Below are 14,442 nucleotides of genomic sequence, written 5' to 3' on the forward strand. Positions count from 1 at the left end.
TCTATTATAGAGATCCACTGTATGGTAATATATATATTTACATTACTATATATGAATGTAAAATGACAATCAGGCATTTGCATAATCATCTACAGGTTTAGATACAGAAGGGTCGTCAATGATATACCCATCATCTACCAGTTCATTTAGTTCTGCTACTATCCCTTTAAAATTGATTCTTCTCATAGTATCTACATCCCAGCATCTCATCATTATGGAATACCTGTGTGAAGAACACATGTGATTGGTGTGTGTATTCTGTTTAGTATTCATACATGTTATCAGAACAGAGTTGTGGTTTGGGTGGTCGGTTTCCAGCTTCAATATGGTCTGGTATTTCATGATTAGGAATTGTGGGGTAGGGGGAACGGCCAAGACTGAATATCTCCCAACATGTGACCCCATATGACCACTGGAAGATGATGTTATGTAGAAAAGATTGTACAATTGGCTTTGCTTTTTACTCACCACATCTGTTTTTTCATTACTTATTCTATCATTGAGTGTTTCAGGAGCCATCCACTTAACTGGTAATCTATTTGTAGTTTGTTGTCGATAATAATCTAAAGCATACACATCTCTGGCCAGACCAAAATCTGCTACTCTAACAATTAGTTGATCGTCCACCCTAATCAAACAGTCATACAACTGATTATTGCTTAAAAGATTTTCCTCACGTACATGCAATTTCTTGCTGCAAGGTCTCTGTGAACAACTTTATTTTCTGCTAAGTAGCTCATACCACAAGCAATATGGTAGCACATCATAATCAATTTATCTTCTCCTAAACCCTGTAGAGTAGCATCATCTTTGAAACATCAATAACTTAGTATACAATATCTATAGCACTAAATGTAGATGTCCTGGTACAACATGTAAAATTTTTGGCATACACAAAGCTAAAAGTACGCTATATACATTTTAAGAACTGGACAGTTCTTGATACATGTAATAGTTATACCATGACTGCAAGGGATTATAAATCCAAAGCCTGAGGCTAGAGGGCTAAGGGTATATATATCAGCACCATGCAAGCAGGTGTGGTATAAGTGATAAATATGTAATAGTTATACCACGGCTGTGAGGAATTTTGCTGATATAATATACCTGAAGCACGAGAGTTAAGGGTGTATATTATATCAGCAAAACCTAACACAGTTGTGGTATAAGTAATATACATCACTCTAGGCACACTCTGAGTGAAAGACTACAGAGCACTCACCCTGTTCCATTTATATATCAGTATCTGATGATCGATAATGGTTATAATAGTGTGGGCTAATAGCTGTTAGAATGCTGCTCATACGTCATTATGCTTTACACACAGTGCCAGAAAAATTGCAATTGTGGGGTCCAATTTTTAGCGCTAACATTTTGTACTAAATTAAGCCAAGCTTACAGTAAGTTAATATTAAATAGTTAGGACTATAAGTTACTCACCTATTTTGTGTTGTTGTGTGGTCTGCTCAATGGCTAACACAGAAATATGTATCCACACGTTGCCCAAGCGATTATTTATTGAACATTTATCGCTTAGTTATTAGAGTATCTTGGGTCAGCCTTTACCTAACAGGGGTGTGTCACTATTTCATATATGAATACTAGTACTAATGAATACAGCTAGCCAATAGTAACAGAGTGTGTCATTGTGATTGGTATGAGGTGTGGTCTTGGTGCTTGATTGTCACAATTAATCAACCAAGATCACGTTAATAGGCGTGGTCCGGTATTGAACCTATTGTGAAATTACAGGTATCTACTAAGAGCAAGTGTTTAAATAAGTTCGCAGCATCTAATTATGCTGCTCAAGAAAAGCGTTGATAGGGAAAATTTAATAACACCTCAATATGGTTTCATTACATGAAGAAGGACGTACATTGAAGATAAAAGGAACAGAGGGCACATACTCATCAAAAAGCACATCACACTGGTGAGTTTGTTATTGTGGCATAAAATGGTGGCCGTGTGCTGCTTCATTTGGCTTCCAGCTTTGTGACTGTGGTCAGGGCAGGCAGGCTGGCAGACAAAAATTCGAGTTTTGGTGATTTTAAAAAAACTTCTATATCCAACCGCCTATAAGTGTTTTCTTGTTTTTACAGTTTTTGCAATTGACTTTGTCCCGTTTGCAGTAGAGTTCATTGCTTTTGCAGTAGAATTCGTCCTGTATGCAATTGAATTCATCGGTTTTGCATTAGAATTCATCGCATTTGCACAAGAATTCGTCATAATTGTATTGACTGCAATAAACCAGCTGCTCATCACAAGGTGGATCATTATTGCCATGGAGAATACCACTTGAGATGCTACAGGGTAACTGGACTCATATTGAGCTGGTTATATGCAAAGCCATTCGAGTTAATTAGCTTGTTCGTGAGTGACCACACCCATTGCCAATGTTGAAGCAGCTTGTTTTCGTGTTTACTGCAGCTGCCAATCTTGTTACGGACAAATTCTTGTGCAAACGTGACAATTCAATTGCAAAGCTGACGAATTCAATTGCAAATGGGACAAATTCTACTGCAAAAGCAATGAACTCTACTGCAAATGGGATGAAGTCAATTGCAAAGGTGACGAATTCAATTGCAAAAACCTGTAAAGTTGATGTTATATGGACTAATTAATATATTATCTGCAAAGGTGATTCTTTCGTCACATAAGATGTTTCTAGGATGATTTAAAAGGCAGCATTTTAGGTGGCATGTGACATCTTATTTAAATAGTACTACCGTACTGTTTGATATATGGTTAAAGTAGTAGTGAAATTTACAAATCAAGTGATGTCACGATGACCCCCTTGTTTGAGAATCTTTATTGTAATGATCCTTACTAGCTAGTAAAAATGCTAATTTGTCTGTATTAGTTACAAATATACATAGCTGTACCTAACATCCATTAAACTGTGTAACACAAAACATCAAAACAAGTGTCTAAGGATTTTCTGTACAAATACTTACACAACAGCATTACATTAACAAAACTATACCATGGGGAACTTGTCAACTGCTAAAGTGTCAGGTCGTTTTGATTTCAAGTAGTTTTTAAGGTCTCCATTAGCCATATACGGTAACAATATAAATGGTAGTCCATCTTCAGTCTCAAGACTAATTCCTAACACTTTCAACACATTAGGGTGATCCAAGTTTTTCATTACAGCACTCTCACGAAGGAATGATTTTAGTTTATCCAGTGAGTTAAAATCTAGAGGATGATTTTTAGATAACATATGCACACACACACTTTAGGGCAACAATTTCATACTTTTGATTGTCTTAATAGCTACTTCTGTTGATATTTCATTTCCATCAGTGGTTTGATGAGTCCATACACCTTTGAAGACAAGTCCAAACTCTCCTACATTAATAATTTAAGGGACGTGCATAACTATATCAAAACATAGTGTTAATTATCATCCACACAGCCGAGGTGAGAAAAAGAGAGTGCAACCTTCAAAAGCTTGGGTGAAAATAGTTGTGAAATCAAAGGTGGCAGCCAAAAAAATGGCTGCGATGATGTTAATGGCAACATTTATATCTTTGCAGCCATTTCTTGGCTGCCACCACAACAATTTTCACCCAAGGCCAAATATTTTTCCCTGTTTTGTGTGAATTTCATTCTTTTTAAAAGCTTGTATGGCCCAAATTTTGGGGTTTGTTTTATTCACATTTCTGCTTATCTACAGACACAATGAAGATTATTGAAGACAGAAGTTATATTGTATTGTATTGCATGTTTTATTAAAAATATTATTTCTGAGGACTTCTAATAGAATGCACAAATAATGTTCTAGAACAATCTAGAATTTCCATTTGAAATTTACTTTTATTATAAAGAATTTTCATTTATAAAGTAGAAATTAAGTGAAGCAAACAGCTGCGATAGCAGTAACTCTGTGGTTAAGGATTTGGGTGTTTGATATGGAAGTTCCTGGCTTGAATCCTGGTACGTTTTTGTGCAATTTTTACCCCATGGTGGCTGTTCTATTAGATTATCTCAACCCCAAATTGTTACATTTGTTTGTTTTTTTTTTTACTTTGTAGCTCTGTTGCTGTTGTTCATAAAGTAGGGATCGCCTGAAATGACACGTGCCACCAAAATTCAGCCTTTTAAAAACCAGCCTAGAAACATCTTATGTAACGAAAATCACCTCTATGGAATAATATTAGTCCATCTAACATCAAATGTAGCATTCAAAACAAGAAAATACTTGCAGGCAGCCGGATAATGGCGGATATAGAATATATTTAAAAACCGACAAAACTCAAAATTTCATCTGCCTCACTCGCTCACTGACCACGGTCACAAGCCTACAGGCTAAACGAAGCAGTGCACGGCCACAGATTTATGCCACAATAACAAACTCACCAGTGGGATGTGCCTTTCAAGGTTCCAATGAGTGTGTGCCCTTTGTGCTTTGTCTTTCCTGTTATATTCAATCAAACTGTTCCTCTGTCTTCTTCATGATCATGCAACAAACCATATTGAAGCATTAATTTTCCATATCAACACTTTCTTTGAGCAGCATAATAGATGCCACAAAATTATTTAGACTATGTTACTGTACGGAGGTAGGCCTACTAGTTACCTGTATCTTCACAATAGGTCACAAAATCACGCTCATTCTTTATTCTACGACCATTATCGATCTATCGATCGAGACCACAATGACCACACCTTTTTTAAGGCTAGCTGTATTTATATAATGGAATAGTGACCACACACCTTCAAGTTGGTAGGCCAACTCAAGATACTCTAATAATCGATTAAGACCATGATGACCACACCCCTTTTGAGACAGCCCACACCTTTGTAGGCTGACTTGAGATACTCTAATACAGCAGTCACCCTAATAGAACAGTCACATGTTTATAGAAACTAGTATATAAATTTAAAAAATGAAGTAGGGATCCAAGTGATAAAAAGTAGTGAAACAAGAGATGAATGATGGTGGCTATTACAGCATGGAAATCCCTACTTCGGTATGGTATAACAATTATTTTGTGTTCAATGCCAAAGTAGGGATTTCCCACTGAGCTATGCTGTAATAGCTATCATCATTCATCTCTTGTTTCACTACTTTTTATTGTTTGCATCCCTACTTCATTTTTACAATTTATAATTTTTAATAGTTTATTTTCAAGCATCAAAAGGCATCGCTATAAATGATGATTGGCCTATGTTCACACCCAGTTTCAAGTTATTCCCATAAGCAGTTTACCCTGTGGCCATGACAAAAGTTAAGATGTTTTTTTCTTGACTAAACATTCATACCACTGTGGATAATTATCATAGCAAACTTAGTACATGGATTCACCTTTACACACTCTTCATCAGTACCAAATTTTCAAGGCAATCAAAGTATATGTACTAGCAATAAGCAACAAGTTTTGCAAAGTGTGAGAAAAGAAAAATTTAGCCTCTGTAGATCCCTTTAAAAAAAAAAAGAAAACGAAGAAAAAAATTGAAAATTTGGCCCACATCTTGCCAATGGCTGGAATAAATTCAATAAAATTTGCTTTGTGGCCTACCCTACCTGGTGGGCAGCTACAATGCAAAAATGATGTGCTTTGGAGAAGGACCATGCATGGAGCTATGCCTGTGAAAATAATATTTTCTTTATTTCTGTCAATATATGCATGGTGTGGTGCACTGGCTTTCTTAGCCACATTTCTACAAGCGGCAAAATAAGAGTATAGTCTTTAAAAACCACATTCAGTTTCACAGCTTTTAAACGCAGTTGAGTCGTTTTAAAGCAAGTGATGGAATAATGCATTGCACAGGTAGTTTTATAGTGCAAACAGAAACATTTAAATTATGATTGTTAGATCTATGCCAAAACATCCAAGCTATCAAGAAAAGGATGCCGGCCTGGGTTTAAATCAAGGTGGTGACCAATTGATGGCTGCAATGACATCAGTTTCAACAATGACATCATTAAATTGGTAATACAGCCAGCCATTCCTTGACTGCAACATTTGATTTCACAGCTTTGTTTACTTTTTTTATAGCTTGGCTGTTTTTACATAGAAATAGATGTTTTAGTATGCATATATCAGCTTTGGAGCTTGCCACATTTCTTCTTACAAACAAAATGATAATGATGGAAGACAACAGTTACAATTGTATTGTATTACATATTTATTTGACTACTTTAATATTTTTAAATACTCTAACGAGTCTTGTATTATCAATTTAATAAAGAAAAGCCTGTTGGGTTTGAATTGGCCGCATGATATTGACATTTTGTTGATGTTGTCTGGAGAGTTTACCTCTTGTCTTTGTTGTGGTAGGTGGGATTTGTGGTTGGTTATTAGGAGTTAGTCGTTTAGTATTCCGCGGGGTCTATATTTTTTATATGAAGCTTGGCAATTTAATTTGGTTATAAATACAATGCTAGCTGCAAGAGCAATAGCCCCCCCCCCCCCCCCCCCCCTAATTTATTCGGAATAGATCGCAAAATGGCATACATAAATAAAAAATTGACATATAATGCATGCTAAGCAGATGACAAGTGGTTCAGTGGTTAGGAGTTTGGATGTCAGGTGTGAAGGAACTGGAGATCCTAATTCAAACACTTAGTATGTGAAACTAAATGTAAGGTCCAAATACTCTAATATAACAGTCACCAAGAAATAAGAGGTGCATAAAAAACAAATTGTCCATAAATCTGATACAAATCAACCTTATGCTTTTGCATTTTTATAACAGTTTTTGTTAAAGCATGTAAAAAGTAGAAGAAGACAAACCTATAGGCCCCTAAAATGAAAGAACTAAACCTTGAGGACTCATATTCGGGTGCTGAAGGCGGAGGGAATTTGCAGTGTAAAACTCATTTCACTTAGAGAAGGGAACATGGAGCTATGTACGTATATGATGTGAAAATTGCTTTTTTTTCCTGTTGTATAGTATGGCATTTCAGCTCTGTCAGCTGCACAACACACTACTACATATGTGCCTTAATCCAATAATATAATTCACTAATCTGGTAAACTAGGTGCATGCCCACAGCTTGTTGTTTCCAGAAATAATGTGTCTGTAACGTAGGCAATACAATAAAAATAAAACAAGCCTTCCTTCTGTAATTGAAGGAATGTAGTTAAACACTCATGAAGGCTAGACTATATTTATATTGTTAGGACCACGATTATCCAAACCTTCCATTATCCAAACAGTATAAGTGACTGCTCTATTAGATTTCGTCATTAGGTGAACTTTCTATTAGAGTAAGTGTATGTTTTATTAGAGTAGTTGAACAGAACTCTGTATATAAATAAATGGGCTCAATTATTCAGTTATCTGAACACATTTGTGACTCATTCTGGCAAAACTGGCTTTATCACCCAGAACAGCAGGTTTGATTTTTTGTCACAAACACAAAGCTACATGAACAGATTTCACTGTCACAACCAGCCTGGGTTAACTGGTCTGCTTATGATGGCTGCTTTTTCCAAGCCTAGTGGTGAGCTGTACGAGTGGTCTTGGGCCTAAATGGAGCTCTGGCCAACAAGTAGATGGCTGTGTGTGGCTGTACAACTCCGTGGTGTTGGATAAAGACTAGTACTGTTCATTTACTTTCATTTTAGCCAGGTTTGAGCCCTGAATGGCCCATAACTTGGTCTTATTCATTCCTTCGCCTTCCTCTTCCATTTTCTTTCATTAACCCCTTGCCCTCCCACTGCCCCCGCCACCACTAATTGTAATGCTCGCCTGATACAGCCGAGCCATGGTCAACCTCGGAAAAAAAACTATCTAAAATGGTGGAAAACTTGGCTGTTGGCTACTTGTTCACTGGATGGTATTAAAGGTGAGGAATTGGTGAAAACGTGTACACGTAACTAAAGCCATTGGCGAGCTACAACACTTTGAAAACTTAAAACCTGCATATTTCAATACTTGTAAATAGGCGATAAGCCCGGTTTTGTCAGATCAGGTCACATTTATGATTGAACTGGCACACAGGTGTTTGGATAATGGAGGTACTACTGTATCTTTGAAAATATTGAATAGGGTTTCCTATATGCTGTACAAATATTTTAAGAATGAATAAAGCAGGTAGGTGTGACCCACAATAAAAATGTGGAACTGCAGCACAGAATTTTCTACAACAGTGAAAGCATAAAACAGCTGAGAAGTCAATTCTGTATTGTGAATTTGCAATTTTGCATTTTGTTTATTATCATCAACTTCAAAGTACCTATATATAATTCAAATATTGTGATTATAATGTAATCAATTGCATAAACAAGTAATTTGCATGTACCACTTAGGCTCCTGACTTTATTGGACATAGCACAACATTAACTTGTTTCCCTGGCAAAAATTAGTTGCTGACAACTATTGAATTGCATAAAATTCACCAAAATTTGCCCTTTGGTTCCCATTGCATGTACCAAATATGGCTATCATGGTAAAAATAGCATACCAAGTAAAAGCTTTAGGAAACTTTATGGGCAAGTATTTGCCCTAACTGGGTAAAGTTGACAACATGCTATTATATATCGTACTGTTCCTATAATATAAACTACAACCAAAATTGTGTGATTTTCATAATGAATGTGGGGGAGGAAACTTCCTTTCAGAATTTATATTCTTTGAGGTCACAGATATGATGATTTGCATATCCTTTTTCCTTGTTCCATTTTATACCAGCAATGCACTTATTATACCAGCATTTATTGGTATCGGTACTATTATTAGACCTGTATTGTGGGACTGTAAATCGGTTATGCAATAATCGGCTAATCAAATCGCTTATTGCTGAGGCCTATTAATAATTGGACTATGTATGCAACAACCAATTATATCACATGACCACAACAGTTTTTGGTCATAAATGGTGCACTAAAATCTACGAGGAGACTGTTTATTGTTTGTTCATTATACATTTCAAAACCACTCTTTACCATTATTTTATGTTGAACAGCACATTTGATTAATTAGTTTGATGAAAATGCTGTTAATATACATTGAAAAATGTAAAAATAAGCATCAATCGGTTATAGGGAGCCAATAACTGGTTATGTACACTTATAGTCCAGGTCACAGCTCTACTATATTGGTAAGACTAATACCTGCGTTTCAAGGCAGTAGCAGATGTAGCAACATATCTTATTTCTGTGGTCATGAACAAAGAGCACATCCTAATAATTTGGTTTTTGGATGATTAAGGTATACCACTACTTTGCACATCACTTAAATACCTTCTCCAAGTGGATTATCTCTTTTGACTTGATGTCCTGGCAATAATAAATCAGTAAAGTCATTCCCAAATTCTTTTCTTAGTGCTTTTAGGTCATCCAGTGTTAATGCAATGCGAACATTGTCATCTAAAACAACTGAAATATAAACCAACCACCATTGTAGTACACAATACCTTCTTCATCTGTTGTATGCAGATGTACACTGAAAAACAAAACAGAACAATATTATTATGCAGGTATGATAGTACTGTATGGTATGGATTATATAGGTTTGCATTTTTCCTGCCAAAAAATAATGATCTCAATTACCTTCGTAATACTTTGGCAATATTGGTTGGGCAAAATGCTCCTCTCTATGAAAGTTAACAAACGGATTTTGTACTGAATGACTACTACCAACTGATGCCTTGATGCAAACATAACTCTATGCTACAGGCTTAATTTTTCACTTGCTGCAACATGTGCCTATTGGAAGTGCTTCACTTGTCCAGGCAAGTAACAAGAGTTCTACTTACAAGTTATAATGTGCATGACAGCCCTACCAAGAAAAAAAGCTGTGTAACTGTCTAGGCATATAACACAGACTTGTATAAAGGCTTTTTTGCATACTATGCATTTCCTTTTACAGTAAACCTTTTTGCAGGTGTAATTGTGAATACTGACAAACATGCAAACATGGAATTCCCAAAACAGTTTCAAAATCAGGCAACCTATGTACATCTGGCTATGGCTATAACATTTTCATCATCCCTGACCTCTATTATCTAAACACCTCAATATGTGAGATATCAGGATATTTATTCCATTGCTGGTTTGTTTCCTTATATACTGCACATTGCTGCCGCGAAGCCAATGTTGCGACAGGACAGTACCCATGTTTTGTGCTTTTCAAATGTATGACCCTATATGTATCATAAATCTGCTAGCCTGAAGGAATGGCTGACCATAAATCAGGCAGCTTCTCTAATCTATGGTAGAGTGAAAAAAAATCAGTCACTGAAATGTCCCCGGAGAAAAGAACCCATCACAAATAGTACAGGAAACTAACAAACACATTTGTGACCTAGTCTGGGAAAACCGGTCTTATTGCCTATTTAAAAGTATCAAGAAATTCAGCATGTTGTAGCTTGCCAATTGTTGAAGTTATGTGCACCAAATTTTCACATGTTTTACACCAATTCCTTACCTTCTAGAGCATCCACTGTACAAGTAGCCAACAGCTAAGTTTCCCACCATTTTAACCTGATGTTGACTGTATCAGGTGACCTCCAAAAGAGGTGGGTGGCAGGGGCCAGAGGAGGGCAAGAGGCTGTTTAAAAAAATTAGGAAGGCATAGGGATGAATTAGGCCAAGTTATGGGCCATTCAGGTCTCAAAACTGGCCAAAATGAAAGAACATCACAGGTATTTATTCAACACCACATAGCTGTACAACCACAAATGGCCATCCCCAGACTGGCCAGAGAGCTTCATTAGGGCCCCAGACTGCTCGTACGTATCACCACTGTGCTTGGGAAAAGCAGCCAGCAAAAGTAGACCACTCAAGTTTAGCTGATTTTGATTGCAAAATTTGATAGTTCATCCATGTATACAGCTTTGTGTTCTTGGTGAAAAGTCAAATTTGCTATCATGGATGATAAGACTGGTTTTCCCAGCTCAGTCACATTTGTAGGAGGCAGCAATTTTAGTCATATTGTAGTGCCAGATAAGCACTGTGACTCATCCAGTGCAATGGTAAAGGGATTTCATCAGTGTAGAGATGGCAACTATCAATTTAAAGTTTTTGCCCATTAATTTGCCTTTAAACATTTGCAGCAAAACATTTATACTCACCCACTGTACGCATTATTATAGATAACATTAGAAGGTCTCATTATCACTGTGTTCCTTCTTTTACGTTTCTTCTTTACCACCAGAAACATTATAATAAGAAACAAAACAACCCCCACTGCTAACAAACCAACAATGATTGAAATGCTAATAATTACTGGTCCAGAATCGTTTGAACTACTGGAAGATCCACTACCATTATTGTTTGTAGGTGTCACTGTAGTACCAGCCATTGTCCTATTTGGTTCTACTATACCTGTAGAACAAACAACAGTGATTAAAATACATAAAATCAAGCCATGTATCAAATACCTGCCAAATCAAGACAGTCATCCTCATAATCACTGGCTGATAAATCAAAACCAAACTCAGACAAATGTGACAAAGTGTTGCCACAATCATCTCTAAATGGATAATCAACAATTGCAGAAAACCGGATTATTGTTGTAAATGTATCCCTACAACGTTCTTCACGGAAGAACCTGATACATGATGAAGCACAGATAGGTCTGGGGTTACCACTGGTCAGATTACACGGTATGTATACAATGTTGCATATGTAATAGCTGGCAGCATCCCGACAAACTGGATCTACTTCAGAGTTTTCAAGTAATGTTTCTAAGCCATTCAGCAAATCAAAGAATTCCATATTCATTTGCATATTCACATATTTAAATATGACATCATCAGTAGATAAATCAAATCTGTTACATGCTCCTTGTGATAAGTAACTGAGATGTACACACCTGTATAGAAGCACTTACATTAATACATAATACCACTATTAGTATAGCAGCACAGCGCAAAAATTGTGCACTTTTTCATAAAAGCATGAAACTTACCACTCCTCACGACATAAATTTTTTGATATAGTGCTATCGTAGATTTGACTTTTGGTGACCTTTACGGCCATTTTTGCCCAGATTTTTGATCATTTCTGCCTTTATCTACCTGAGGCATTAATTAACTTGTTAAAATATGGTTCACCAAAGGTCAAAACTGCGATGGCACTATATCAAAAATACAAGTCATGAGAAATACTACCGTATAAGGGTATAAGGGAAAGTTTCGATGGGCGAAAGTTTTGTGGTAGAGGGCAAATAAACTTATTCGCAGTTAAACAGTTAAACTTTCGCGGTGGACAGTGCTCTCAAAACGCTTAGCCGTGCACGTAAACAATCACATTTAGTTTGTCAATAAATGAGTGTGGTTCATGACGATTATGACGTGAACATACACTGGAACCTGACAATCAATAAAAGTGGGTGTGGCTCTACATTGGGCGTACACACAGCAATGCACATGGCTTTGTGCATGCCTTCAAATTGTTGCAACACACCTTGCTAAATGGGTGTGGCTCCATGTATGACAAGCTACATACAGCAATGCACAATCCAAATCAGTAGGCGTGGCTCACAAAAGAAGCTGGACTGCTGCAGCACTTTCCACATCGTTAATCAAATCCGGACACCACAGCTAGCAGCATTCACAAGGAAACCTTCATGGTTTTTGATAAAACCACAAAATACGTGAAGTTTAGCCCATCGAAACTTTCCCCCTATACGGTATTTATGTGGAAAGTTTCATGCTTTTATGAAAAGTGCACAATTTGGCTAATTTTGGAAGCTATGCCACTATACTATATATCACTATAGGTTAATATTAAATAAAGTTTCATGGCTGAATGTATTAGAGGTGCGCCGATATAAATATCGGTATTCACTCTTGATGTTGTCACTGGGATTATTATTGTGGTAAATCTACATCTACTTCATCTGTTAATGAGGTTGATAGAGTGTTACTAGATTGGAATAATAGACTTGGGGTAGTAGGCTCTCAATCTGAATTAGAAACTTTTACTGGTATCAGTACTGATATTAGGTGCAATATTTGTAATATTTAAAATTAGTAAAAGTTGACTCTTTAACAGATATTTCCCTAAGTACTATATCTGCTAGACAAAATTCGTCAGATTTTTTAATTTCTTTTTAAAAATTTTTTTGTTAAGGCTTTACAGCGAAAGTGCTGAAGGTCTGTAGGACACCTGGGTCCTACAGCCTGTTTTCACGAGTCCTTTTTTTTCTTTTTACAAAATATTTTGGCAACCACCCTTTTAGATATTTTTACATTAAATTTTATTGTAGTATCTACACTGAAAACCTTTTATGTTTATAGGCACAACCCACTACTAAAAATATTGGTATCATGGTATCGAAATTGGTGGGTTATCAGAGTATTAAATCAAGACACACGGTAGTGTGTCGTGTGGCCCAAGAAGCCAGCGCGCCACACCTTGAGTATATTGACAGGAAGAAAGAAAACGCGATTTTCACACCTTTGTAGCTTCGTGATCTCTCATCTGATTGGAACCAGTTTCACTGCAGAGGTGCCTGCCAGGTAGGCCACCCCACATACCAAATTTGAAGAAACTCTCCCCAGCCATTTCTGAGATATGAGTGGCCAAAATTTTGCTTGTATTTCTTTGTTTTTTCTTCTTCGTCTTTTCGTACACTTGGAAAATTGTTATAAAACACAAATGCGTTAACCGATCGCCTAGAAACTTGGCACACTCAAAGGGGGTCTAAGGGCAAATCCTAGTACCATGTTTGGTGTAAATTCGATGAACAGTTCATGAGGTATGATCGATTATTTGTGTAAAACATGATCGATTTGTTGTCACACCTAAACCGCTTCGAGGAATGAGTTGAAAATCAATATGTGGATAGACCAACCATCGTAGGAGTGCCTTTTGGTGGTTTGAAAGGAATCGAAATAATGATCATGGAGATATGACTCGGGTGTGTAACAATTGCACAACCGAGCTTCGTGAATAAAAATACCATTAATTTTCACTCCTACCAGGCAAACCACTTAGAGCAATGAACTGAAAATTGGTGTGTGGCTGCACTAATCATCGTAGAAGGTCCTTGCAGTAGTACAGAAGAATCAGACTACAAACCACTGACTTATGATTCAAAAGCCAACTACACATAGGAAATGCGAGATCGAGATACTCTAATAGAACAGTCACCCTAATAGAGCATTCAGCTATGTTTATATGTTTCTCCATTAGGCCAGGCAAACTTGATTACTTGTTTCTCATCCACAAAAATTAGAAAGTCAGGCGGGAGGTCATTTTTCATTATTCATTGTTAAAGAAAATACTCTAATTCAAGCTGTATGCTACTATAAAGGTTAGCTAAAGCCTTTTAAGAACTAGTACTTATGTTTTACCAATGTTTCTGAGGTGCAAGTGACATTTGCTGTGCTGTAAAATGATAGCCAGCCAAGTAGCCAGCCTTCTTAGCATCAAAATACATGTGCACGTGATTAATAACAGCAATAATAAAATAAGAGGCGGTAGGATAAAAAGGGATGAGGGCAGGTATGAGAAACAATTAATCAAGTTTTCCTGG

General features: G+C 36.7%; 1 protein-coding gene across 1 annotated transcript in view; it reads right to left on the minus strand.

The window, feature by feature from the left end:
• The window catches only part of LOC136260490 (uncharacterized), a 26,876-nt gene continuing 12,434 nt past the window's right edge, over positions 1-14,442 (minus strand). Inside the window, exons 4-13 of the mRNA XM_066054228.1 lie at positions 11,339-11,772; positions 11,030-11,282; positions 9,371-9,399; positions 9,198-9,323; positions 3,259-3,351; positions 2,984-3,198; positions 682-791; positions 469-628; positions 276-412; positions 1-223 (exon numbers count right to left, since the gene is read on the minus strand). Coding sequence (XP_065910300.1) covers positions 70-223; positions 276-412; positions 469-628; positions 682-791; positions 2,984-3,198; positions 3,259-3,351; positions 9,198-9,323; positions 9,371-9,399; positions 11,030-11,282; positions 11,339-11,772 — 1,711 coding nt within the window. The 3' untranslated portion in view covers positions 1-69. The remainder of the gene's footprint in view (positions 224-275; positions 413-468; positions 629-681; positions 792-2,983; positions 3,199-3,258; positions 3,352-9,197; positions 9,324-9,370; positions 9,400-11,029; positions 11,283-11,338; positions 11,773-14,442) is intronic.

The sequence above is a fragment of the Dysidea avara genome, chromosome 7, assembly GCF_963678975.1.
Source record: "Dysidea avara chromosome 7, odDysAvar1.4, whole genome shotgun sequence".
NCBI classification, from domain to species: Eukaryota; Metazoa; Porifera; class Demospongiae; order Dictyoceratida; family Dysideidae; genus Dysidea; species Dysidea avara.